Source organism: Tinamus guttatus, unplaced genomic scaffold (genome assembly GCF_059628265.1).
Source record: "Tinamus guttatus ecotype Peru unplaced genomic scaffold, ASM5962826v1 Tinamus_guttatus_pri_ptg000332l, whole genome shotgun sequence".
In the NCBI taxonomy this organism is placed as follows: Eukaryota; Metazoa; Chordata; class Aves; order Tinamiformes; family Tinamidae; genus Tinamus; species Tinamus guttatus.
The window spans coordinates 1,266,774-1,294,419 of record NW_028288866.1 but is presented as its reverse complement, the minus strand read 5'-3'; the positions used below and the strand labels follow the sequence as shown (position 1 = coordinate 1,294,419).

The 27,646-nt window shown below is 52.6% G+C and overlaps 1 protein-coding gene across 2 annotated transcripts in view; it reads left to right on the top strand.

Annotated features, from left to right (window-relative positions):
• The first annotated feature begins 10,025 nt into the window (after nucleotides 1-10,025).
• Nucleotides 10,026-27,646, top strand: part of EPHA8 (EPH receptor A8) — a 33,119-nt gene continuing 15,498 nt past the window's right edge. Inside the window, exons 1-3 of one of the 2 annotated variants that reach the window (XM_088529552.1) lie at nucleotides 10,026-10,110; nucleotides 20,209-20,273; nucleotides 24,683-25,346. In XM_088529552.1, coding sequence (XP_088385678.1) covers nucleotides 10,026-10,110; nucleotides 20,209-20,273; nucleotides 24,683-25,346 — 814 coding nt within the window. Of the gene's footprint in view, nucleotides 10,111-20,208; nucleotides 20,274-24,682; nucleotides 25,347-27,646 lie in introns of those variants that run through there. The other variant, XM_088529553.1, reaches the window with a different exon arrangement.

Below are 27,646 nucleotides of genomic sequence, written 5' to 3'. Positions count from 1 at the left end.
CTGAAGGGGGGGCTGCAAGGCTGAGCAGAAGATCACCTGAGAGCAGAAGCAAGTGCCCTGCAACGTGTTTCCTCAGAGTTAGAGAGAGGAGAGCCTGGGAAGAGCGGCGGAGAGCTCTTATGGGGGAATGGCATCGTTGTTGAAAGGGAGGAAATGAGTTTTTCCACATGCATTAAGACGAGACACGCCGTCACGAAGGAAGATGTGCCAACGTGCCTGGCAACGCACGAGGAGCTGCCGCCTTGTGGAGTTCCGTCACAGCGGATCCGGGCGAGAAGCGATATCGTGGATAGGGAAATGGATGGGGAAGTATTTCCACACAAGGAGAAAGGAGCTATTTAGTGTGAGAGGAGCGAATGAGAGGGAACAGAGCGCGGTGGAGACGGTAATGAATGAGACGAGGTTGTGTTCAAACGAGCTCCTCTGCAGGCCCCAGCTGAGCACGGGGAACTCAGTGCACAGGTGACTGGGAGAAGGGCTCTGGGAAGAGGCAGGTCCTTTAAAAGACTGTTAAGTTGAGCTCTTTGCATGTCCCTGCTGTCACCTTTGCCCAGCAGGAGAAGATGATGCGGCTCCCTGGAGGCTTCAAGATGCTGCCTGTCCTGCCCTGGGAGAGCAGGAATTGTCAGGTGTCCCTGGGGACAGATGCACTGGTCCAACTGCCAGCCAGGAGCAGAAAGTAGTCCCCCAACCTGTCCCCCCACAGTCCCCACGGGAAGCTGCCCCTTGGTGCTGATATTCAATGAGCAACAGTAATTTTTCCCCTGCCTGACCGTTCATGGCGATGCTTTCGGCAGTGTTGTGGAATGTGCAATGCACGCACACGGCTTAATTAGGATTTATTTTTTCCCTGGGGCTGCTAGCAAAACGGACTGGAGGGTTCTCGTGCTGCTGGGTGGCATTTTGCATGGTATTTCCATTGCAATTTGTATCCTCCACACCAGCACCCTGGCCGTTTGGACCAGACAGAGCCGATGGGGATGGGGAAGATCCCAGGGCTGCTCCTCCTCCCTGCATCCCCCCTGCATTCCCTAGGGTTTTCCCAGCCCCGCTCAGCTGAATGAAACCACCTTGGTGTTCCTGGTCTGCTGGGGCTTGGCCGTGATGGAGCATGGGGGACTCTTGGTGGCTGCTTAGACGCATCGATCCGAGGGAGGACGGGACTGAGCGGTCCAAGCTCATCCCTGCGCTTGCCGGCCTCCGCGTCCCGACACTGACGGGGTAATTGCAATATTGTCAGGACATGCAGAAGATCAAAGGCTGGGTGCCGGGGAGGTGGCTGCGGTGGTAAGAGTGACATGCGGTTTGCATTTAGAAAGCACTTAAGAAGCAATTATCCAGCGCTGGGAGCCCTGGCCAGAGAGTGCGGCTCATGTATTTTAATGCCTGTTTCAAAGGGATGAAGATTGGTGCCCAGCGGGAGGCCCGGCAGGCACCGAGCGGCTGCGAGCGGCGCATTTGGGACTGGGGTCTCCTGCCCAGCCGGGGCTGCCCGTGGGCAGGGGGAGCCCCCGCAGCACCGTGGCCTGCCCGGATCAGGGCTTGCATCCCAACCTCTCCCCTTTGCAAGCCCCGGAGCATCCGTGGGTCCCTCTTTTGGCAGGGAGACCTTGGGGATGGCTCCTGGGGTGCAGCTGGGCTCCTGCTCTTGCTGAGCTATTGGTAGTGCTGCTGCCTCCTCTCCTGCTTAGACAGGGGTGCTGCTAATGGGAAACCTTCCTTGCAGGGGAAGAGACCACCTCAGAGAGACAGCCTGGTCCTTGTTTTCTAATTAGAGACAGGCTAAACGGGTTAACGAAGGCCCTAATGAATAAATTATTGCTAGCAATTACCTTCCCTAGCACTGATTGGAGCAGCAAATAAACCTGGGGAGAGGGAGGTGATAAGTCCCTAAGCTGAGCTCGAGACCAGCCGTGCACCTTCGCCCCTTCTCACAAAGGCTGAACATTCTGGAATCCCAACCTGTGGATCCTTGCAGAGCCGGAGCGTTGGATACCTGCACATGAGGAGGAGAAGGCAGGTGGGTGCCCCCAGCCCTGCCCCATGCAGCAGATGGGGTTGGAAGGCCCTCAAGGCAACAGCAGGGTCAATGGTGAAGTGCTCTTGGCTTTGGTTGGCCCAAACTCTTGGCCTGGGTCGTGCTCTGCACCCCATCCCCTCCGTAGCCCCAGGAGGAGCTTGTCTTGCCTTGGCCCTGTGCTCTGCCTTGGCGAGATGCTGACAGCCCTGTCACGAGTCTCCGATGGCCTCGCGCCAGGCAAGGGCAGCGCTCGCAGACCCTGCGCGTGCCGGGGGACTCTGGCTGGTGCATCAGCTCCATCCCCGTCTGTCAGCCCATCTCGGGGGTCCAACCACCCCTGCCTGCGGCCGGAGCCTGCTGTGTTGCTTCGTTGATCTTTCCAACAAAGACCTGACAGCCCGGTCATGACGCGGGCAGAAACACTTTGCTCTGAGCGAGGCATCCAGCAGCCAAGTTCCCTGCTGATCACAGAAGCCAGGACACATCTCCAAAGGATCCCAGCAGTCCCTATCCTTGCTCCCCAGGGGATGCCTCCAGTGAGAAGCCCCCGGCATTTATGCTGAAGTGAGACTGAGGTCCTCCCAGAGCTTCATGGATATTCATAGTGACCCCAGATTTCAGTTCTGACTTCTGCCTTAAATTGTTTGCTTTTCTCCTGTCCCTAAGCACAATAACGCCCATTGCGGTGCTTTCCTGCTGCCTGGGATGACAGCAATTGGGAAATGCTGGCATCAACTCTGCCGGAGGGCAGGAAGCAGTGGTAATGATGGATCCATCTGGCCCATGCAGACCTTTCCTGGCCTGGCCCTTGACTTTATTCATTGACTTCTAAGCCTTTCCCTGATGATTTCCTCTCATTTGTACTGGTTAAGGGATTCAGACAGAAGAAACGTTTCTGTTGCAGGTGCAAGGTTGATCTCAAGTGAGAGCATAGCCATGTCAGGCCCTGGCAATTCCCTGTGTGCCAGGTGTGAGCCCAGGCAGCAGGACATTTGCCACCCCTGGAAGTGGCGTGTCCTCAGCATTTCTCTCCTGCTGTGCTCAAGGGCGCTGCCCTTGCGAGGTTTTTGGGAGCAGATAGACCCCCCAACCCCACAGTCAAGTCAGGTTCCTTCCCGCTTGGTGCACCTGGTTCTTCCATCAATTAAAAAAAAAAATGTTTCTATAGAAGCAGGATTTTGGATGGCTGGAAGAGGGAAAAAAATAAAAAAGAAGAAGAAAAAGAAAAAGACGTGCTTTGGGAAGCCCCAGTCTGGGAGATGTTGTAGGGATCTCTGCTGTTGGAGACTGAGCGAACCTTGTAAGCAGAGAGATGTAACTTTTAGTTGCCTGGTTAGAGCTCGTTACACTTGACTTTCGAGTACCTCAGCCGTGTAGGCACGTGTCCTCCAAGGGATTTTGTCGCTGCGATACCAGCTCAGTCTGTGCAATCTGCTTCCCTGGCTCACAGGGTAATGGACAGAGAGCAGCCGGAGCCTTCTGGACCTTGGGAAAAGCTGGGGAGCCCAAATTTCCATCCTCTCTAAGGCTGGGGTGCACCTCCCAGGTACGACCCCAGATCCAGGCCCTACTCCTGAGTTTGGTCCATCAGAGGATGCTAAAAACCCACTCAGAGTTGGACTCCTCTGGCACAGTGAAGTTCAAGCAGCTTTTCTCACTAGACCTGCAAGCAATGGGTTGCAGTGAAAATGGAAGGTGTTAAGAAAGTAGCTTTATTTTTGACATTTGACCGTATTAGCTTTCAGTTGACTCAGGTTGAGGAAGCTAATTAGAAAAATACAGCATAGAAATCTGAGGATAAACGGGATCACCGTGGAAAAACAGAGCATATAAGACATGCTTTTAATCAGAGTGTATTGAAAGAAGGAGAAATCGCAGGAGAGCTTGTGACTGATCTGTGGATAGGGGAGAGGCAAGGGAGAGGGAAAGAGAGGGCAAACCCTGGTTGCAGAGTTAGCTCTAGGCAATGCAATTAGAATTTGCCAAGCAGGAGAAGTCACCCCGTCTAAAGTGAGGACTTTGAAGAGCGGGTCATGCGTAGCCTTCACAGACACGATTGAGAACACTTGACACCACGCAAGTGACCCACAGCAGAGATGAGAGCAGATCTGAAAGCAGGAATGAAGCCAAAGCAGCACCTGGAAGCTGCAGGTACTGTGATAAGCAACGAAATCAGAGCGAGCCTTAAGTATTGGGGAAGCGCAGGAAATGCAGGAGTTTGCAAGCACCAGCAGATGCAAGGGGTGGATAAAGAAGAAGGTGACCAGGCTATTAACTTGTATGAACTCTTCAAAGGAGTGAAGGACAGTGCTATAGCAGAAGGCAAATGGTCTCTTAGTCTCAAGGCCAAGGGAATATACTTTTTCTGAGCATATATATTTAAGAGGGAGCCAGGAAGTGTGTCTACGAAAGGAGGCCACATCTGACAGCACTGAACAGACTTCTTAGCTACGTATGGCTGGTAGCTGAGTGAGCCATTGACCAGAGAAGACCCTGCTTGTACTAGCACCATCAACAAGTCCAGCATCCCAAGATGTGAGTGCTGTACGTGGGGGACCAAAGGAGGTGAAGACCTTGGAGCATGTTCTCCTAGGTGGCCGGATGGGATAGTCAAGTTGTTGCACAGAGTTTGCAGCTTCCCCCCTGAAAGTTTCAGTGATCAGACTGGGATGGAAGACCCTCAGTCAGGACAAGTGGATCTGGCAGTAGAACTTCTTCAAAGGCAACTCTAGTGCCCAAACCCTGTCTTGGGACACCTTATGCAGGTCACACTTTGAGAGACCTGAATGATTAAAATGATTAATGGTTAAAAGTATTCGTTAAGAACACTTGTAAAGAGCCCATGAGCTTTGAGTTGACCCTATGGGCTAGGTGGACTCCAGGAGAAGGAACCAGCTTCTGCAGTAATATTGTGGTGACACAACGGTCCTTCCCAGAGCACTGCTCCGGCTCTGGGCTGAAGGCTGGATTTAATCCATGGCTGATTCCTGGATCCGAGCCCTTTTTTTTCCATGTGAAATATATAGTATGTCCTCTCTCATCCTTTGCCATTTACCCTCGAAACATAAATTATATTTCTGACAATTTCCAAGTGAATCTGTTAATTAGTTCCTGAGACAGTATTAATTAAATGGAAGCCCTTTACAAAATTTCAATTTGTTTGTTCATCTTCTGCTGACCTTTGAACTCATGAAGGGCTTTTCACAGAGCCCTCACGCTTCACAGGGAGTTAAATCTCAGTGAAATAAGGTGGAGAAGTGAATGTTTGAGGAAATTAGTCTGCAATTCCCCAAGGTTACCCAAGGTAACCAAGTTATATATAACTTCGTGTTATAGCCAGAGCTGGGTCTGTGGCTTCATCTCTCCTTAAATAGTCTTCCGTCTAGCATCCCACACAAGAGAATACAGCTCCCAGTTGGACGTTGCCTCCAAAGAGCTATCATAGAGGTCTATGTGATGTGATAAATAGCACTAGCTGGTGACATGGACCCTCGCATAACTGAACTTAACCATTGAAAAGAGCAAAAATTAAAGCTGAAGCTGTAGGTGAGGAACCCAGGGCATGCAACCCGTGCTGGAGGGGAAGATGTTGACTTGGGACTCTACTGTGCCATCGTCAGTCTCACCTTTGCATGTTGGTGGCCTGCTCCTCCTTTTCCTAAGGCAACTGGAGGCAGGGACATGTCCCCAGCACATACTCCAAGCAAACAAGATCTGAGTAAGTCTGTCAAGGAGCAGTTGCGCCAGCAGGTCATCCTTACCCCGTGCCCCTCTTCGCAGAGGGTCAACCCTGGCTGAGCGCTGAAGTGGCTGCGGATGTTCCCATTCCTTTAGCTATTGTTCCCTGATCACTGGCCCCATTTTAAGTGGAGCTTTGTTTGGCATTTTTGCAGCGTCACAATTAATTTTGGAGCGCCTGCCTCATTGTAGGCTTTCAAAAGGATTATGCCTGCGTCTGCCCAGCTCTATAATTAAGTCTCTTTGAGATTTCCACTTCCAGCAGAAACAAAGCACTTGAAATAAAGCCGACCGTTTAGGTAGCTATCAGTGTGTTTTGTCTGCAAAGTGAAGGATACCTAAGAGGGAGGCTGGATATTTTTCCTGCCCATCTCATGGCCAAGTCATTGGCACCAGGATTTTGGGGTCAAGCAAAGAGCTTTTGCTTGGGATAACATAGGGCATTGCTGAGGGTGGTGAAACTCACTGGAAGGTGCTTTGGAGACAGGCTGGAGGTCCCTGGAGGTGACTCGAGCACCATGGTGGCTTCCATCTCGCCTCTGGCACCCAGACTTTTGGCTGGTTTCCACCGTGGCAGCAGGTCTTGCCCTTCTGCAAGCTTAAGGGCTTGAGACAAAATAAGGCAGAACTAAAGAGGAGTCACCTAATGGCAGATACTTGAAACTTGACCGTGTACCTAAATTAAAGTGTTGCGGGAGGAAGGGTGACCTGCTGTGAAACGGCTGCAAACAGAGGAGAAGGCGACGGGTGGCAGGGGACAGGGACAGAGGCACCGTCACCATCTGGCAGAAATGAAACAACTCATCTATCCATGCGGGCAAAAGCCCAGGAGATGGGAGACTACAAATTGTGGAGGAGAAAGGGAAAAAAAGGCAAGGGCAGAGGGATGAGGAGGAACAAAGAACAAGCTGAGTTTTAACCAAGGTCAAAAACCAAGAGGCAAATGTATGGCAAGCTGCATTTGTGGCTCTTATGTCATTTTAGCACCTGATCTGGGTGTTCTGTTTCCTGATGAGTCTTTGAAGAACTTGGACTTGACCGTGTCACATCTTTGTACCTGTTTGGGAAGCTAAGGGATGATTCCTGAGTTTAGCAGAGCCCTCCTCATCTAGGTCCTTCTTCTTCATGTAGGTCCTCTAGGACCATCTAAAAGCTCTAGGACTATCTATAGCCTTTAGGACCACCCATAGCCTCTAGGAAGCTCTTGCTTCGCATTGTCATGAAACCCCTGTCTCTACCACCTTCATAGCAGTGAGGCGCCCACCTTAGGGAGGAGGATCTTAGCTCCACTTTAGCAAGATGGAAAATAGGCAAGGAGACAAGCACAACGCAGGCGTTCTTGGATAAAAGAACATTAATACCATTAATATCCAGCAATCAGAATTTCTTAGAGAGAGAACAGTACTGCATCCCCTTCCCTCCTGCTCATCCTCAGCTTGTTTAATGAAAATCAGAGACAGCCATTAAAGAGCTGTTTAGCATTTCAATACGTTTAATATCCTCACTGATAAGGGAACGATGGATATTACCAAAAGGCCTTTCTTAAACTCTCCCCTTCTGCAGCTAGTACTCCTGGCTTATGTTTGTCTGAATTCCAATTCCAAGCCATCTCCTTCAATGAGGCAAAATTATGATAAGATTATTATATTTTTTAATAGAAAGGATATTAATACACAGCATTTCTGATAATGACAAGGAAGGAAAGCTCGCTGGGCCTCCCCAGCCCTGACCTGAATTAATCGGGTGCTGATTGCTCACTTGGCCACCAGCTGGGGTGATGCCTCCTGCAGCCATGCCCTGTGATGACACATGCTATGGAGCAGGGAAAAGAGACCGGTGAAGGTGCCCGAAAAGGTTGGGAGGTCGTGACACACCTTCCCTGTGGTGGTTGACTTCAATATTGAGCAAGAAGAGCGAGCGTTTGGGGCCAAAAAGGTCATTTCGCCTGTGTCGAGAGAAGATTTGGTGCGAAATGCTTGGACACTGCAGCTTTGGCTGCATGGGGACACTACAATGAGGAACTGGAATACTGAGCTATGAGGGAACAAGGAGAGGGTCCCCAGGACCACGGTTATGAGCTTTCTGGGATACCTCCCAACTAGCATTTATTCACACGTCCTGGGCTGGAGAAGGGATGCTTCAAGTCCTTCATATGGCTAAGGGTAGCTCCAAGGTCTCTCAACCCTTAGCCTGCACCAGGCCTGATACAACATGGCTAGTTTCAGTGTTTTTTGGTGCAACAGGAGTATTGCTCTCGGTGAAGTGTCATGCAGATGTGCATAATTGTCAGCATGGTGCCAGCTTGTCCAATTAACCCCAGTTTGAAAATATTCCCCAGTTTGGGAACGTTGCTTGTGCAGGAGCTGGAGGGGATCTCCAGTTCTCTCTCTGTGGCCATTCTGGGGCAGAGACCTCGCATCCCACCAAGCATGAGGGACGACAGCTTGAGCTAGGAGCTCCCAGCAATCTGCACAGCTCTCCCTTCTCGTGCAGACACCCTGTGTGGGACAGGGACGCATTGAGCAGGGCCAAACAGGCTCAGGGGAGATGCCTGCACCCCGTCATCTCCCAGTGCTTCTCCCAGGAAAGGGATGCATGGGAGGGGACAGACCAACAGGCAAGCACCGTGTCAGGGGTCTAAAGATCCACAGCACCCTCTGAGCATCTCCTTTCTTGGGGAGAGAGGAGGAAAGTCCTGGCTCTGCTGGTGGCCCAAGCCTGAGGTGCAGAAGGCCCTGAAGATGGTGCTGTTCACCTAACACCTCTGCTACCCGCTCTGCCTCCACCAGCTCTGCTTCTGGAGACGTCCTCTGTGACAGCCAGGTCACCACCTTGAAGGGACGTGGCCATGATGAGGGACTCGAGGAGGAGAGATGGAAGGGAGGATGCTGCTGGATGCAGGGCAGGCTCCCAGCTGGTGAAAAGCGATGGGAACAGGGATGAGGAATCCAGACGGAGGGAAGGGCGGGGGATCCTGGCACGATGTCTTCCCAGTGTCTGCTGCGTGGGCTGCGTGGCCCGTGCTCCGACTTGGCCTTCTCAGCACTCGCCCACATGCAGCCAAGCCCTCGTCAGCGGTGGAGATGCCAGCCAGGGAACATGCCCAGAGCTCGGGAAAGGATGAGGCAACAAACACACATTTACCCCAAAGCCTTGCTCAGGGCTTCCACAGGGATCCCTGGACAGTACTGCAGCTTCGTGGGGATTTCCTGTGCTCCTGGCAGAGGAAAGGACCCCATTTTCAGAGAAGGGCATCCTCTTCATTTCATAATGGGGCCAAACCATAGCAGCTTTTCTGGGATCCCAGGCCATGGTAAAGTGCAAGCATCCACTGAGACCCAAGTCCAGGGCACCTCTGGAAGAGGAGAACCCATGTTTCTGGAACACTCCTTGGTGGAAAGCTCACCATAGGAAGACACTGACAGCTCCTCCAAGGAGCTGCATCAAGGGAAACGTGAGCCCAGCAGGAATTGCATGGGCAAATGCAAGATGCATTTCTCCCACAAGACCTCCTTGATCTCATGTCCTTGTGATGTGCTGCTTTTGAGCTCCAGCGTGGCTTAAAAAGGTTAAGACAAGTGGGGTGCCTTCAGTTCCCACCGGTCCAGCTCAAGGGTGAGCAGAGGAGCTGTAGCTGCTGGGATGGGAGCATCATTGAAGGACAAATCTGCCTCCCTTGGGCCTGAGCTCTCCATTGGGCAGCAGAGAGACCCCAGAGCTTCTCCTCCTCTCTAGCTCCTCTGCCACCATCTGTAAGAGGAAGCCCAGGGCAGGAGGCCTGCGAGAAGAAGCTGAAGGCCAGGGAGCATCACCGCAGCCTCCGGGACATGGTGTGTGAAGCTGGGGCTGGAAGTTTGGCTTTCCCCACAACCTGGTGAGAACCTCCTTGGCATGAAGACAGGGAGCTAAAGGAGCCGCGGGTGCAGGTTCAGCAGCAGCAAAGCAGCACGAGGCGGCGGAATGGGGCATGGGGGAGGCTAACGGGCTTGCGAGGGCGTTGAGCCCGCGGTCCGGATGCTCCGTCTGGGTCCAGCGTGCGTGTGCGGAGCGGGAAGGGGGGCTCGCTGCAGAGCCCGTGGCTCCAATTGGCTCACGAGCGCTGACGGGCAGGCTGCTCCCTCCCCGCCGCGCCGCGCGCCCGTGTGGATGCGAGCAATGCGCGCAAAGTGCCTTTGCACGAGCCGGCGCGCGCTGTAGCTCCCGGGCGCTCACTCGCCGAGACGCCGCTGCAGGGGCAGCCCCGTCCCGCACCGGCGCTGGCCGCACCATGGCGTGGGCACCGGGGGACCTGGCGTCCTCGCTCTCCATCGTCGTTGCCTTGGCTGCTTGTATCGCCGCCACCAGCAGCGAAGGTAGGAGCCCGAGCGGCCCTGGTGCGACGGGGCGATGGCGGGGGGACCATCAGGAAGGGTTTGGGTAGTGGTTTAGGAGGCACCTGCACAGGCTTGCAGGAGAGCGATGGCCTCCGCGCGGGGCTCGACTTCTCCCGGCTCTCGGGGGAATGCAGCTCCGGATTTTGCATCCTGGAGCTCTCGCACGGGGCCAAACTTCAGAACCGGGCAGGACGACTTGGTGTCGACACCGACACCGCGTTCCCCTGCCAGCGCGGTGCTGCAGCATGCAGGGGACATGCAGCAGCGAAGATGGGGACGTGGGTACCGGCTCGGTCGCGGCGATCACCACCACTGGAGCTGGAGCGAGCGGGAGACGGTGGGAGAGAGCAGATGGGCAGGGAGGACCGCGCAGGAGGGGATGGTGGCAGCAGGACGCTTGGGTGGGAAACTTGTCCAGAGGGGAAGGGGCTGGGAACTTCTCAAGCGGGAAGCAGGGATGCAGCCGGGTCCGTCTCCCACGTCAGCATCCTCAGGCCTGCTCCAGCCGCGCTCGGCAGTGAAACCCCGCTGGGCTTCGCCACCCGCAGACGCGGTGCTCCTGCTGCCGAGCGCGTCCTTGGCGCCGGCAGCAGCATCCTTCCTCCCCTGCTCCGTGCCGGATCCCCACGGCCGCGTGTCCCCGGCGTCCCTGCCCCGGTACTGTGCTCGGGCCGGTGGCAGGATGCTCCGTGCCCTTTGTGGCTCCCTGCCGGGCCGAGTGCCGCTCCAGCTGCCATCTTCCCACATGCATCCCTCCTTCCCAGCCTGCCTTCCTCATCTGCATCCCTCATCTCCACCTATTTGCTAGTCCTACCCTTGTTTGCTGCCAGCTCCTCAGCTCCCGGTGCTGCTCCTGTTGTCGTTTCCCCACGCTTTTCCCGCCCTTGCCGGGGCTGCATCCACCTCTGGATGATGGAGATGGGGTGTGAGGGGATAGGAAGGGATCTTGTCACTCCCGTGTTTGCTCTTCTGGTGCACAGGCTGCTCCGAGCACGGTACCCTGGTGCAGGGCTGGCCCGTGTTGCCCTGGTGGGACGTCTTCTGCAAATGATGCTCTAGGAGCATCGTCTGGTCTCCTCCGTGCCGGGCTCCCTGGGCGGTGAACGGAGCCGAGAAATCAGCTTTCTCCAGGGTGCAGGAGCTGAGAGGAGAGCGGGTTGTCCAGGGTGAAGCTCATGGAGACCTCCATGAGTAGACTGGGCACGATGGTGTAGCGGGGACCCTCTGCTGTCATTGCAGGCCCTGGTTTTGTCCACTCAGAACAGGAGAAAAATAGACCCCAAACATGCAGGATGGCAAAGCACAGGCTCCACCGCCAGAGTCGGCAGCCTTGGGGAGCGGGGATGGTCTTTCCCGCAATGCCCGGAGCTCCTGAATGCCAGGCAAGGCCTCCTGGATATCGCTGGCTTCTGCAGTGGCTTCTGCAGCACCTGCAGGGACAGCAGGACCTGGGACTGCTCCCCGTGGGCCCCTGGCCAGGAAAGATGTGGAGTTGTTGCAAGACACATTGGGAAGGAAAGCTGGTCTCAGTGACGGCTCTGCGCGGGGCAGTAATGGGGTAGGGCCATGCAGAAGGTGCTGGGCGCTGTCGGGACCATGCATGGGGCTTTGAAGAAAGCCAAGAGTGCTCTGCCCGCTGTCACCTCTGCTTGCTGGGGCCTCTGCAAGCACCGGGGCTGGTGGTGGCGAAGAGTCCCTTGGAGTGGCTCTAGAGAGGCGGGGAGATGCTGGAAAGCGCAGCATAGCTACAAGGGTATGAACCATCCGTCCTTCTGCGCTGGGTCACCAGCACAAGCGCCAGGACCACCTGAGCCCTCCAGCATTCCCTCCACCTGGGTTGTCCCCAAACAGGCTCCCAAATCCGGGAGGCCAAGAGTAGAGGGCCAAGGACGCAACACCCCGGAGACAGGAGGAAGGGATGCAGGGACCATCCGCTGCCTTCTGCCATGGTCCCAGCCCCCACGGTGATGCTCCCAGACCCACAGTGTTGGTCCCGGCCCCACGGCGACCTCCCCACCACTTCACCCTCACGGAGATGGCCCAGGAGGTCCCACAGAGGCAAGTGGGGCCAGCACGGGGGGCCCAAGCTGCCAGCTCTGCCCTTGCCAAGCGTCGCCGATTTTATTCGGGGGGTTGAAGACCTGCAGGGTGGGAAATTACAGCTACAAAGCGAATTTAAGGCTGGGTTGTGCTGCGCTCTGCGTGCGCGTATGGGAGGTAATTGGTCTGTAAAGACGTGTATTAATCCCAAAGAATCTGCTTCAATCTGGTTATTTAGCCAGGAAAAAAAGAAAAGAAAAAGAAAAGATTGGTTCCAAGCAATTTTGAGTTGATTTTTTTGATTTTTCTTCAGCCCACCGTGAAACAGATTCCCTGGGAATGGGAGTCGGTAGGAATTGCCATTCCATGGGAAATCCTCCCATTTCAGCGCGGCGGCCATTGCAAAAAAAATGCATCCGAAGCCCAAAACGGAGATGTTTTCTGTCTGGGAAAAACACACAGGATCTCAAATAATTTGCAGTGGGAAAATTCAGTTTGAAAAAAAAATGTTTTGGAGCCTGGTGGGGTGAAGAGAGGTAAAAAAAAAAAAATGGTGCTTTTTGATAATATGAAGAGGTGCGTGCACGCTTCCCCGGGATGCCGGGGCCTGCTGTGGAGAGAGATGGGATGCTTGGATGTGGAAGAGCCGGGGGAAAGCTCGGCCGCTCGCTTGGGGCTGGGATGGGGGCACCGCAGCCGGGCACGAGGCGGCCAAAGCTCGCGGCCATAATCTCATTAATTGCCCCCATGCCCAAAAAGAAAGAAAAAAAGAAAAAAAAAAAAGAGGTAAAAACTCATCTGCGTGTTTGCTCAGTGGCACTTTGCAACCCCACCTGCAAAAATGCAGGAAAAAAGAACAAAATTTCCTATAAAAATAGGGAATTGCAGGTTTTAGCCAAACGGGTTTTGAGGATGGGAGAATGAAGGAGCATCCGTTGGAAACAGGGAAGGATTTGCAGCGTGTGAGAAAAAAAAATCCAAAAAAACAGTAATTTTGGGGGTGTTTTCATTTTGATTGCCCTCAGAATGCTGGGAGACAGAGCAAACAGTTGCATGAGCATAGGCTGTATTGTAAGGGATGTGTTTCTGCTCTCACCTTCATTTCTGTCTCCCCGTTATGAAAAGCTTAGAAAACTTCTGGAAAAAAAAATAAAAAGATTTGCAGGAAAATAATGCAACAGGGCTCAGCATGGACCTACTTTTTCATCCTCCTCAAATTCCTGCTTCCTGAAGGGTTTATTTACGGTGGCGGGAGGGAGGGAAAAAATGGTGAGGGGTGGAAAGAGCCGTGATGAATCCAGCTTTAAGCACAGCCAAAAACCCGACTGATTGATAAAGGGACAGAGAAACTCTCCCCATTTTTTTTATTTTTTATTTTTTTAATAGATGAAAAATGGTGAGAAAAATACCGTGCTTACAGGAAAAATGACCAAAAAAGCAAACAACACACACACACACAAATCCATTCTTCCCACTCGTCCTTTTGGGATGCAGCTGCTCCGGATCTGCCAGCAGGCGAGATTCCCGTGCTCCGGCGGCATCCGAGCATCCCGCATCCGAGCGGGGTGTCCCGACACCTCTGCTCTTTGTCCCGGTCAGGTCCCCCCATTTTGTACGTCCTTTGCTCTTCCCTTTCTCTCTGGAGGCAAATCCGGAGGCAAATCCATTCATATGATAACTCCATTCAAGCGCTGGCGTTTTTTTTGGGGATAGGACATTCTCCCACCCTGGCCTTGGTAGCATGACTGGGGCTCAAAATTATCCCCCTGTCCCTGTGTAACGATTAACCCCTTCAGCCCTCCTAGTTCAAAAGCGCTCTTGCAGGCTTATTTCCTTCAAAAAAGAAAAAACAGAAAGAAAAAGAAAACAGAAAAAAATCTACATGCTACATTTATGCTACTTAAGGACAGAAATTACTAGATAAAGGACCCAAGTCCTTCCTGGAGCAGGTCTACCAATAAAGCCAAATTAAATGCATTTTGCCAAGGCTTCCCTACCAGAAAGATGCTCACTATTTATTTCAAGACATCAACGAAGGCAGAAGCCGTTGTTTCGTTTAATAATTTGTTGCAATGACTTTCCAGCCTCAATGTTAAAAAATCTGATGAAAAAAAGTTGTTGTTTTTTCTCTGTTTTGAATTTCTCTGCCTTCCCCTTCTGATCATTTGTTCTTGTTATGCTTTTTGGGCTAGATTAGGAGCCCTCTGCACCCTTCTCTTCCATAAATCACGGACACTGAGCAAGTTCCTCACGCTCAGACATTTCCTTCAGCCCTGTCATGGTCATGGCTCGCTTTTATTTATTTTTTCCTTATTACTCTGATTTTTCCCATAAAAAGTTTTGGATAATCAAAGGTCGCGGCACAAACCAGTCATGCTGATCACAGCGGGAAAAATCAGCTCCGTCCCATCAAGGGCGCACGCGGATTTTGGGGTCTATCCGTGCCACGGGCGCTCAGGTCGCAATGGCTGCTCTGCCAACAAGCCCTAATTCCTAGTCCTGCGATTAATTCACCTTTATGAGGCTTGATACGGAGCTTCTTAACTGTGTTATCTTTCGTGCTAGGAAATTCTCCCGGATATATAAAGACTCCCACAATTTTTCCTTATTGATGGCACGAGGCATTCAGCATGTCCCCTCAAATTATTTTAGCATTGGTATTTTTGTCCCTGGGAAAAAAAAAAAAGTTTGATTTTAAGAAGCTATTTTTAAGAGAGCAAAGTATTTGCCATTAGAAAAAATTAACTTCCTGGAAAAAAAAAAAGTCACCACGGTGCAAATGGCTCAGTGTGATTTAGGGTGGCCAACTGCTGCGAGCGTGAGAGACGTCCTCGGAGAAATTAGTGGAGAAGCACCCGATAGCCTGGAATGCTGCCATCCAAGCCCCTTTGTGGAGCCCAGGTAAATGAGCACACCTGCAAAAAAATCCACATCTCAGTGCAACTCTCCAGAGAAGGCAAAACTCGAATCTTTGCTCCAGGCAGCTGCAGGACTGCCAATATCAGGAAATCCCAATTTGGGGTAAGAAATCTGAATGCTGTAAAAGCCCAGACAGGCTGGAAATACTAGTGGGAGTGTATGGTGCTGTTGGGAACGGGCTGGGAATAAGCCGTGCTGGGAAAAGACCTGGATAGAGTGGGATGGGGTGGCAGCTCCTGGATGCCCTGATGAGGAGAAGGAGACTCTTTGCTCTGTCCTAGGGGCATCCCACGTCCTCAGGGACCTTTTGGCTCCCTGTGGCTCCCCTCTGCTCCGTGTCTCTCCCAAGCCTTGCCACGCTCCGGCTCCCTCCCCTCGCTTGCCTTCCCAGCCCTGCAATGTTTCCATGGAGTTTCTTGCCTCCCTGACCTTTCTCACCCCCTTCCCATCCCTGGAGCCTTCCCACCTCCTCCTCCGTCTTCTGCCCTGAATTACAAGAAGCCCAAACACCCCTGGAGCCTCAAATAGCTCCTTCGACAGCCCGGCACAGCTCCGCGACAGAGATCTTGGGCCGGGAAACAAGGGATCCGAAGGAAACGCATCCTCACCCTGCGCTCCGGGACTCCTACCCCCAAATATCCCACCCTACAACTGGGGGACATCACGGTTCTTTAAGTTGTTTCCACTATGTTATTTGTGTCCCGGTCTCTCCATGCACCGTTTGCTGCCCCAAAACCTCGGGATGTGCAATTCCGCTTGTCCCACCATGCAGACATCACGAGAGCCTCAAACTGAGCAGAAAAGATTAGCGCTTTGTGCCTGCCTTTTCTCATCAGTGTTTTTGAGAGAGGGGCTTTTTTTTATTATTATTATTTTGCTTTAGATGTTTCATTTTCTGAGAAAAAAAAAAAAGAAAGAAAGCCTCGTAATTTTTTTTTCCGCAGAAATATTTTATTTGGCATGTTTTATTTTGTTTTCCCATTATTTCCTGGCATTTCGATCTCACCACGGGTTATGCACGTCCCCTCCATGTTGTCTTACATGACACCAGGCAGGGTCTGGCAGGATCAGGGCGATGATTTTTATTTTTAAAACCCAAAGTGCGGCTTTTTGTTAGCACTGATTGAGCAAACAGGCTTTCTTCCTACATCAAAGTAGCTCCTGCTCCTGGTATGCTGAAAAGGGGTGACCCTCTGGGCAGTCCTTCGAGGCATTACCGCTCCTGGTGCATGACAAAACAGGATAAAATTAAAGAATACGGAAAGTTCACAGTGACAATCTGCAGGTGCTGAGCAAAATAATAAATAATAATAAAAAGAAATGGCAATTAGGAGATGGTCAAAGCCAGCCCTGGCTTTGCACAGGAATTGCCAGAAATTGATGCTTTGTCCTTATTTTCTGGCCCGATTCTGGCATTTCCCACAAGGTGGAAATCCCCCGTGCCTGCAGGATTTGGCTGCAATTTTGCTGTTCACTCATGTTCCTTTCCAAAAGTCTTTCCAAATTTCCCAAACTGGCAGATGCCGATGGTCCTGGTGCATCTCTACCGATAGGTCCTTGGTGCATCCAGCCCCACGGCTGAGCGACCTCCCTTGGATCCAGCGGCAGATCCCGGACGGAGCGTCTACCCTTTGCCGCTTTTGTGCCGGCCAAGCTGCTGCTTTCCGCCCCAAAACCCCAACCCTGGGGGTCACGCGTTGAATAAACATCTATTTTTTCTATCTTTAAGGATAAACATCCTCCTGTGGAGAAGGAGGCTGAAAGCCAGGCGCCTTTCCCCCAGATACACGGAGGCCAGGGAAAACCAGGCTCTGCTGCACCGTTTCGCCCCGCGAATTCAGAAAGGTCGCGGGCGGCTATTCAGCACGGCCCCGGATTAAATGCTGGGATACAAATAACTGACCCATCCCGGCCCCACCTGCCTCAGATGACAGCAAACGATTCCTGCTTGTCCCCCCTCCTCTCAGGGAGCTTTTCCCAGCTCCTTTCCCAGAGCTCCGTTGCTTAATTCCCTCTGCCGATCGCGGTCCGGGAATTTAATCATCGATGTGAAAGGCACCGTGGCAGGGAGGGAGCCGCGCTGGGAGCCTTTGAAGTTGCGATAGGGAAGGATAGGACCTCCCGGGGACGGGGGCTGCTCCCTCTGACCCTTCCCTCCCTGCGGGCGCTCGGCAAAGCGGTGGAGGGAGACGATGGAGCAATTAGAGCGAGGACCGCGGTGGGTTCTCAATTAGCGCGGGAGCCCGGAGCCCCCGACCGCTCTCCTGGAGGATGGGGCGTCCCCCACCGCGCTTCAGTCCCCTCCGTTGGGTGTTGGTGGCTCCCGCAAACACGATTCCCCACAACACCCCAGCCTCTATTTGCATGGATTTAACAAACCCCTGCAGCATCCGTGATCCCCGGCATGTGCCGGGAAGGATTTCTAAGCAATAATTCTCTTTTTTAAGCAATACCAAAGGTATGGATCCAGGAAAAAAAAATACACATACCACCCTACCTCACCCATCTCAAGTACTGTTTAGAGTTTGGTTGGTGATACAAACATAAAAACCTAGCGGTCCTGGATGATCATCTTGCAAGGGATCACAACGTGCCAATTTGCACATTGCAAGTTTTTATAAAGCAGCGAGCTAAGCCCGCCTTGAGCGAGCTCAAAATACGGGCTTGCACCAGGGGAAGAGACCTGCCTGCTGCTCGGAGCTTCCATGCGAATGGACAATCGGGCCTGACAGCTTTTCCATCAGCGCAAGAATTCCTCCTGACACCTCCTGGTGCTTGGGCTCAATGCGCCGAGCCGAGGCCAAGACACGGCGTAGGGAGAATCAAAATGGTGCTCAGGAAGACAAAATGGAGCTTGTCGCTTGAGACTGATAGGGGCAGACAGGCCATAACATCAAACAGAATCGCCCCGCTCTACACAGGGAGGTCTCCCAAACCAATACGGTGGGGGAATTGCTTTAAAAGCAGTTGCAGGCCCTTTTCCACCTGATAGCCCTTGCGTTTTCCGTGTTTGTGTGGGGAAGCAGGAGTTCACGTGGACCCGGGCTTTGGGGCCTGGAGGTGTTTCCCCAGATGGACATCCGGGGTGTGAGTCCATGGATGGGGTGGCTCTTGCATTTGTTCAGTGTGGGTTGCTCCCTACCTGGACCCTGCATGGACGTGTGTTGCTCAACAGGACCTCATAGAGAGCAGCCTGCTCTGCCATAACATAAACGCAAGAGCTCTGGGACAGGGAACACCTTTCTACTTGTCCACTTTCCTTGCACTGAGCTTAAGATGTAGGGTTTGGTGGAAACACTTCCCAAATAATGATGGAAGAGCTTTCTTAACTCTCCTCCTGCTCAAAGGCATGGACAATGTCCTGCTGCAAGGGATGCATGCTAGTCTAAGGGATCTGTGCACCAGAACAGCTGGAAGCAGGGAGGTCTTTGCTCCATATGGAGGTGTGAGGGACACCCATGTCATCCACATGGTGGGATGGGGGTGAGCAAAGGGCTCCCCACCCAGGAGCAGGCGATCCATTGCCTGATCCGCTCCCCTGGGGCTCGTTGCTCCCGTGCAGTACAAGAGTTTGCAGAGCTTTGGGGACCAGAGTGATGTCCTCAAGTGGGAGGTCCCCTGGGGAGATCTCAGCACCGTTGTGCACGGTGCAATGCAACCCTGGTGTGCGCAGGCTCCTCAAGACTCCCAGAAAGTCTTTTCTTGCAGCAAGCTGTGACTGTGCCCACCTCTGAATATCCCAGCGTGGGAAAGAGGGTGCAGAAACCATGGGGAGGGGACGTGGGCTCTGCAGGAGGGTCCCCTGCGCACCGGAGGGTCACCGGGACCACGCTCCCACACTAGGAGCGGGGAAACTCCCGGCCCCGGCTCCCGCTGGGCGAATTACCCAGGGAAAATAGGCAGAAAATCTTCAGATTAACAATAACAAATAAAAATGGATTTGAGATCGCCAAGGTAATTACTCCGTGCTGAGGGCGAGGGGCCTCCTTAGCAGGCGGAGCAGCCCCTTGCAGGGAGCAGAGGGGCTCAGCCCGCTGCCGGGCCAATGAAGCCACGCCAGAAACCCTGGAAATTCTTTCAAATGGTTCCGCTAACATTAATAAATGCCTCAAAAGCTCCTAATCTGCTCTGTCAGGAGCATGACGTCCGGGTGTTTCGCAGCCAGCTCACGTCCCTGCTTCTTTCTCCCGCCCCCCTTCTCCTTCCCCGCCTGGTAATAGCACGCGGAGGTGGCACCCGGTTCCTCCAGCTGCCCGGACTCGCATTTTGCTGCATCTCAGCCCTTGCTCTGGCTGCAACCTGCCGTTATGACAAGCCACATCTGCCCCGTGACAATCCGTGCACTGGCAGCAAGTTTGCTGCAGACCCTGGAGCTCCCATGCAAGAGCCTGGGAGCCCGTAGCTCGTTCATGAGCTCCAGCCACCCAAGTGTCCTTGGGTACCAGAGCGGGCTCTCTGGCATCCCACTACCAAGACCTTGGCATGGAGCTAATGGGCATCCCACAAAGTGGATTAGAGCTGCAGGTAGCTCACCCCATGCACGCGGTGATGCCGACACCACGCTGGTTTCAATAGGGACTTCTTGAGTGTCTTCAAAGGTGAACCCTGAGGTTCCTGGGCTTCCAGGGGACACCAAGGCTTTTGAAGGGGATGCCTTTGATGGGCTCCTCATCTCCAGTCTCACTGGTGTCATGTTAGCTGGGATGGCAGGGAGTCATTTTGTGGCAGGTGCTACTCTGCTTAATTACCGCTGCTTTTGGAGTGCAGATTCAGCTGCCATGAGCTGAAGGGCTTGGCAGAGGATGAGGATTATCCATGTGAGAAGGGCTTGGCCGCATCGTGTTGGTCCAGGATGGGCAGGACCAGTGGAGAACCTCATCCACGCTCAGCTCTCGTGTCCTGTTGAGCATCCGTGCGTGCTGTGCTGGAATAGGGTGGCAGCATGTGTCTTGGTGTCACAGCCTCCTGGGGACACAGGCACAGAGGACAAGCATGCCATGCTCAGGGAGGGACAGGTGGGCATGCAAGGAGGGGTGGCTCGAGGTGGGGTGGCTCCTTGCTCCTCGGTGACAGGCAACAAGCTTCCTAACACGATGTTTTTGCTCCTGTGTTTTCCAGTGAACTTGCTAGACACATCAACGATGCCAGGGGACTGGGGCTGGCTCACTTACCCATCACACGGAGTAAGTATGAAGTGGCTCTCAGCACTCTGGGGCCTCCACAGGGACAGGCCACCACTGACCCATGTGACCAGGGAGAGTGGACAACCCCTCAGGCCTGGTCTGGTGGTTTTTGGGTCAGTGCTCAGGACCAGAGAGGACCTCATCTGTTGGTAGGTCCCCATAAGACACGAGGACCAAGTGCAGCGTGTTTTGCTGCATGCAAAAATGTGCAAGATTGGGGTGCCCAGCAAGTACTGGTGGTTATGCTGGTTTTTCACGTCCACTCTTTTCCAGCCCCCACTTCTGAAATAAACACTCCTAATCTTTTCAATTCCGTCACCTACCAAAATCTTCCCAGGCCTCTAATCATTTTCATTGATCTGTTGCCTGAGACTTGCATCCCCTGCATGGTCTATTTGAGCAGGAGTGATCAGAATTGTGAATTCATAATAATAACGGTGATGAGATTTATATCAATTATTGTCGTATATGTGTATGCATTAAATTATTAGCTCGGCTCTAATTTTAGCATTTAGCTGTTGCAATGATGACTGTCCTGGAAACACTTGCAGAGAAGAGGTCAGGGACAACCACGGAGCTCATATGAGGTGATCTCCTGCATAAATACAGGCCAACAGACCTGTCAGTTAACTTACGTTTGATAAAAGCAGAGCTTTTAGGAAAAAAAAAAAAAAAAAGAGTTCTCGATTTCAAAATTGCTAGGGATGGCAAATCCTCTGCATCCCAGAGCGAGTTGTTCCAAGCTGCTCGCAGATCGCTGCTGAAAAAACACGGCTTATCTGCAGTGCGAATTTACCCAGCTTTGGTTCCTGGCTGCTGAATCCTGCTCTGCCTTTGCCTGCTGGGTGGGAAGGATGTCGGCAGAGTGAGTTTTCCACGTGGGCACGCGCAGGCTGCAAGCGGGTACAAGGGCCGGGGTGTCCTGCAACCAGGCATGGTGCCATTGCAGCTGCAGCTGAGCCTCGCTGCGACCGCTTGCAGAGCCCTGATGTTTTCATCACACCTGTGCATGAAGAAGGCATTTCTCAGGATCCGCCGTGGCCAGCAAGGATGGAGGAGCAGTGCTCCAACAGGGACCTTCCGGCCCCGCGGAGGGTCAAGCCGTCAGGGAGGCCGAGCGTGGCCTGTTGTGACATTTCCTCTCAACGGATAATTAACCCGGGGGTAATTGGCCATAATAGCCCCTCGGGGCGGGGGAGGGAGGGGGTCTAATCGTGCGCCCCTCGTCTCCACCCCCACGACGCGTGCAGGGAGCCGAAGGGTCACTGGGAGCATCCCCGTCCCATGGGCTCTGCCTTTGCTCAATTATAACTTCAAAGAGCTCCCAGGAGCAATGCAGACGGCTCCATCCCCGGGACAATTCCCTGGGCACCGATAATTAAACTCTTATCCAGGCTGCCAAAGGGGCTGCTCTGTCCCCTTGTGCTTCTCTGGTTTGCCAGAGCTCTCCCCCAAAACGCCCCAGTGCCCCAGTGCCCTTTTCGTCCCCTCTCCTTGCCTGGCAATGACCCACAGGAGGCAGCTCGGCCCCCTCTGCTAATTGCTTTTCTATCATCTAATTAAAACAGTGATGAGATAAGTCAACATATTATTAATAATTATTTTTTTGTCTACTTCGATTTGCAAATGGGAAATGCTCCCCTGAGCACTGGGAAACGGTGCTACCATGATCCCAGTGACCTGGTGAGCGTAGGGAGCTGGTGGGCACCCGTTACCCTATCCTTGGCACGCTTGGCTTTGGCTTCACTCCAGGAGCATGGAGAAAGACCTTGGAGGTGATTCTTGCACTTCCCATGGAGATATCAGGGCTCTCCTGCCTGCCTGGGGCCGTGTTTGCTGTTGCCCATCACTTCGGTGGTATCCTTGGTGTCATGGCCTTGGGTTTCCTCACTTAAATGGAGACCCTCTGCCTAGGAGAATACCAGCACATTACGGAGCAAGCTGTGGCAAAACTCATTTCCATTAAAAAAAATATGTTGGTAGTAACAGAACATCCGAAAATAAAGATTTAAACTAGTAATTGAAATAAAAGCTCATCCCCCAGTGCTTGTTCAGCGGGTTATTGCTAATTCCCCAGGCTCTGGTCACTACCAGGAGTTAATCACCTGCAGTAAAGCTCAGGGTAGTTAACTGCCTAACAAATCCCTCGTTAGCCGTCGCAGGGACGGATTTCATGGGCATTACCTCTATTAAACACCCCCCTTTTCCCACCTAGTGATTTATAGCAGCAATATCTTCCTTTCTCTTTCCCCCTCGCCTCGGCGTGAGGGACCAGACAGCTCCTGGGGAGGGACAAGCTTAGAGATGCTCTCAGAAAGCAGGAAAGTGCTAGAGGTTCCAGGAGTAGTAAAAGCTTTGCTGTGTCCGACAGACACAGCGAACCCTCCCAGAAGCCATCCTTGCACTTGGTCCTGCAAAATAAAGTGACTGAGAGCCTTCCTCAGTGGAAAGGAATTTCTCCTTGCATGTTCGTTCCCCTCCACTTCTCCTCCTCCTCCTTCCCACCTTGCACCACCCCCAGGCCCAGAGAGACTTTTAAGACCTTGCTCAGATGCCCAGATATCTGGTGTTTGCATCTTTTGCGTTTCATAATCTGGCAACTTTTATATAAATAATATATGTATATATGTATGTATGTATATAACTCATGTTGACTTTAACTTAAGCTATTAGAGCAGCCCCTGCATACAGATGAAATCGTGCCCTGGCCCCACGCATGCACGTTAATTATGATGTCCTCATTTCTTTCTCGCTAGGGGATCTTATCGCAGTGACAAGGGCCGAGCCGAGCTGCGGTTAATAAAAGTCACTTCACGCCGGCAACCGGGAGCAGGCAGGTGTGAGCGGGGACGGGAGCACGCGCGGCGCTTGTGCTCCCAAGCCGATTGCATCATGCAAAGTCAAAGCTGCCAATGGTCAGGGACTCCCCTCCCTGGGAAGGAGCTTGCTGTAAGAGCCTAGAATAAAGGGGAAAGGGAAAAACCGTGGAGGTCATGGTGGTTCCTAAGCCACCATGGTCCCCTGGTACCAAATGGGACCTGCCCTGTGGAGAGGGATGGTCCTCTGTGGTGCTGTTTGGGACTCAAATGGAGGTGATGGGACCTCAGGTTGGTAGGACTTGTTGTCAGGGAAATTTGAGCTCAGATGGCCTTCAGGCATCTCCACCCATGGCACAGCACTCATGCTACTTGGCTAACTAGAGGGACACAGTATTGAGGCTGGTTGTAGACCACGAACCCACGGTGGAAGGAAGAGATGACAGGGAAGGTGTTCTGTGCAAAAGTGGAAAGCTTGAACAAGAAATGCTCCAAGTGCAAAACTCTCCCAGTCCTTCCCTGGGTTTGACGTTGATTGTTGCTCATACTTGGAGATGAACATTTCACCCCCTACTTTTTGTTCCAGGGGTAAAGGAGATGCTGCACTCACGAGCATCATTCCTTTTGCCAGGTTTGGGGTAGAAACGAATGTTTCTGGGTGCAGGACAACTAAAACAAGCCACATCATCCAGCTAGTAAGATATTGCTGGCCACGCTGCGAGTTCCTTCGGGCTTGCTGGAGAGCCCTGAGCCCACCGACCTCGCAGCAGGGGACACAGCATCCCTGCCCACCGCGCTCCGCTCTGCCATCCCGCCGCGCATCCTTCCCAGCACGTGGTTCTGCCTCATTTCCCGGAGGGAGGATCCATCAGGGAAAAGACAGGAAGCAGATGTTGCATTAATTTGTGCTCAATTAATTGTGACGATGACTTGAACACCCTCCGCCGCGTCCACGCCGGAGCTGGAGACGGGCCAGCTCCCGAGTGCACGGAGGAGAAAGGAGGCGTCGGAGCGTGTGCTGGGTGTCAAAGTGTGTTTTCCTGCACTTCCCAAAAGGGCTTCTCTCTGCATGGCTCTTCCCAGAGATCAGAAATTTCCACATCTTCTGCCTGACGTGCATGGGGTGTGGAGTGGGTCATAAGGAGCAGGTCCTATAGGGTCTGCCCAATGCTGGGGCAAGCCCAGGTATTTCTGAATTCATGGAGTTTTTTTGTTTGCTTTCTTTTGTTTTTGTTTTTGCTTTTTTTTAAATTAGAAATGATTTTTTTCCTCCCACAAGCAGCTTGTCTCTCCTATCACTTGCTGAATGTGCTTCCCCTGCAGACTGCACCTGGAGCTGCAGCCCCTTCCAAGCTTCTGCAAGCTCTTGAAGAGTGAGAAGCAGAGGTTTGTCCTAAAGGCAAAACACCAGGGGAGTTCCCCCAGGTGATTATTTCCCTATGGCCAATGCTGGTGGCGATCCCATGTTCAGATGCAGCTAGAGGCACTGGGAATTTGTCCCAAGGTGGATGATAGCCCATACTCCTGCATTGCCTGTGCTCACTGTGCTCTTTGAGGCTACTTGGAATGACCTACCCTCTCTCTGTTCCACAGTGGGATTCAATCAATGAAATGGATGAGTTCTTCAGCCCTATCCACACCTACCAGGTCTGCAACGTCATGACCCCCAACCAGAACAACTGGCTACGGACCAACTGGGTTCAACGGGATGGTGCCCGGCGGGTCTATGCAGAGATTAAGTTCACGTTGCGGGACTGCAATAGCATGCCAGGTGTGCTGGGCACCTGCAAGGAGACTTTCAACCTCTACTACCTGGAGTCGGACCGTGACCTGGGCACCAGCACGCGGGAGAGCCAGTTTCTGAAGATTGACACCATTGCAGCAGATGAGAGCTTCACCAGCGTGGACCTGGGCGTTAGGCGGCTCAAGTTGAACACGGAGGTGCGGGGCGTGGGGCCATTGAGCAAGAGGGGTTTCTACTTGGCCTTCCAGGACATAGGCGCTTGCATCGCCATCGTTTCGGTGCGGGTGTACTACAAGAAGTGTCCTGCAATGGTGAGGAACTTGGCATCCTTCTCCGAGGCTGTCACTGGCGCTGACTCGTCCTCCTTGGTGGAAGTGAGAGGAGAGTGTGTAGGCCATTCGGAGGAGAGGGACACCCCCAAAATGTACTGCAGTGCCGAGGGGGAATGGTTGGTGCCCATCGGGAAGTGTGTGTGCAGTGCTGGCTACGAAGAGCGGTGGGATTCCTGCGCGGGTGAGTCCCTGCTTCTTGCTATGGGGGCTTGCAAGGGGAGGGCAGGATGCAGGGATGTTCTTGGCGTTTTGCAGGAGGAAGGCTGGAGGATGGAGACCTCCTTGCAAGAACTTGGAGAACTAGAATGAACTGGTAGGACCATGGCAGAGACCAGTACTGTTTCCTTGGCCTGTGGATGGTGTTTGTTTGCTTGTGTGTCTCCTGCTAGCAAAGAAGTCCACGTAGCATCTGAAAGCATCTTGTGGACATGTGCCTAGTGCACAGAGCATGGCACTGGAACGGGGGCCTGGCTTTGGGATGAGGGCTGCCTTGGGTACAAGAAGACATTTTACCCCACCACGATGCTCATGGCCCCGAGGTGCCATCTGTGCCCCCAGGCTGCAATTCCCGCTCTTGTGCTCCTGAAAGGAAAAGAAAGGAAAACAGCTGGGCTCTCTCATGTCCTCCATAGCTCTCTTCTCTTTGGCAGCAAAAAAATAAAACAAAAAGAGGAACTGAGCTCTATAAAACAAGGTTATCGCATTCATCCATCATCCTCCCCTTCCCCGGGGTGGCTCCCATGCAGAGGCGAGGAGAGCCTTCCCTGAGACCCTCCGTGCCGCAGGATGGGCTCCAGGCTGCCAACTGTACAAACGGCGATAAGGAAGCGGGGTGACCAGGGTGACCGTGTACCGGGCTCCGCTGCTCGGTGTGTACAGAGCTCGGTGCCGGGGGAGCCCCGGGAGAGCCCACCACGCATCCTTGTTTGCTTCTGGTGTCTTCATGGAAGGCGTCCTGCCTCTGCAAACAAGTGTGCGGGACCGTTGTTTGCATTTCATAGAAACGTTAAGCAAAGCGTTTGTCTTAGAGGGGCTTGGTGCAAGGTTATAACGTCCGACGGCAGGGCTGGAAGAGATCCAGGTGCCGTCGGGACCAGCGCTGGCCCCTGAGAGCCCCGAGCTGCACAGAACTGGAAGGATAGGCAGAATAAACGCTTCTATCTGAAAGTCCTTCTGCCGGTGACCATCGATTTTAAAGTCATCCTGCGACTAAGATGTGCATAGTGTGGGATGAGATGTGGTTCAACCAAATGGGATGGATACAGGCTAGTCCTGGTGGTCCTTAATTCTTTAGCCTGGAGAAGACGAGGTTCAGGGGAGACCTTATTGCTCTCTACAACTATCCAAAAGGAGTTTGTAGTGAGGTGGGGCTCGATCTCTTCTCCAAAATAACTACGAACAGGACAAGAGGAAATGGCCTCAAGTTGCACCGGGGGAAGTTCAGGTTACATATTAGGGGAGTTTTCTACACAGAAAGAGTGATGAAGCATTGGAACAGTCTGTCCAGGGAAGTGGTGGAGTCACCATCCCTGGCAGTGTTCAAGAAACGTGTAGATGAGGCACTTAGGAACATGGTGGTGATGAGTTTATGGCTGGACTCGATGATTCTGAAGGTCTTTTCCAGCCGTAATTATTCTATTCTAGTGCATGTAGATGAACTCAGACCTGCACTGTTCAGCCATCCATACCCTTGGGTGAGGCTTCCCAAAGGTATCTGAGCCAGAAACGAAGTTTTTCCTTGTCCTCAGAGGGAAAGGTTGAGGGTCATCTCTTCCTTCTGTCTACCCCATCACATTTAACATCATGGAGGAGCAGGAAGAGTTTGATAGGCCAGCATCAAACAAGCAGGGGCAACACCTCCTCACCAGCATCTCCTTTGGCAAGTGGGTGTGAGCCAGAGTATTTATATATATATATTTATATATATTTACACACAAAAGCAAACAGATACAAATCTCTGCTCTAAGCTTCTTGTGCTTGATTGGGGCAGAGTTCATTTTTCACGGTGAAAAGTGCCTTTCCGGGATGATTTATAACCCTGGCGAATCTGTCGGAATTGGAAATTAGCCGTTTTAATTGTCAGGCAGACAAAAGCGGGATTCCAGTGGCTGTCTCCCCAGTAATTTTTCATTCTCCGTCACTGGGATGAGATGATATAAATCACTTCTTGTGGCCCTAATAATCTTTCTATAAATATCAGGGAAATTCTTTTTTTTTTTTCCCTTGGGTGAAAAAAAAATTAAAGAGAAGATACTTTGCCTTTATGGTCATGTTTAAAATGTGATTCCAAATTAATTTCCTTTGCCTTTCACAGCCAGATGCCTTATTTGTCAAAGCTAAAGATGTTTGAACAGTGGAGGTTTCTCCCCCTCCTTTTTAGTGCTCATTTTTCTAAGGACCTGCCAGAGTGATGGAAGACAGCCCAGGAAACCAGAGCATGGCCAAAGTTGTTCCAAGCAATCCGAAGCAAAAGCAAGGCTG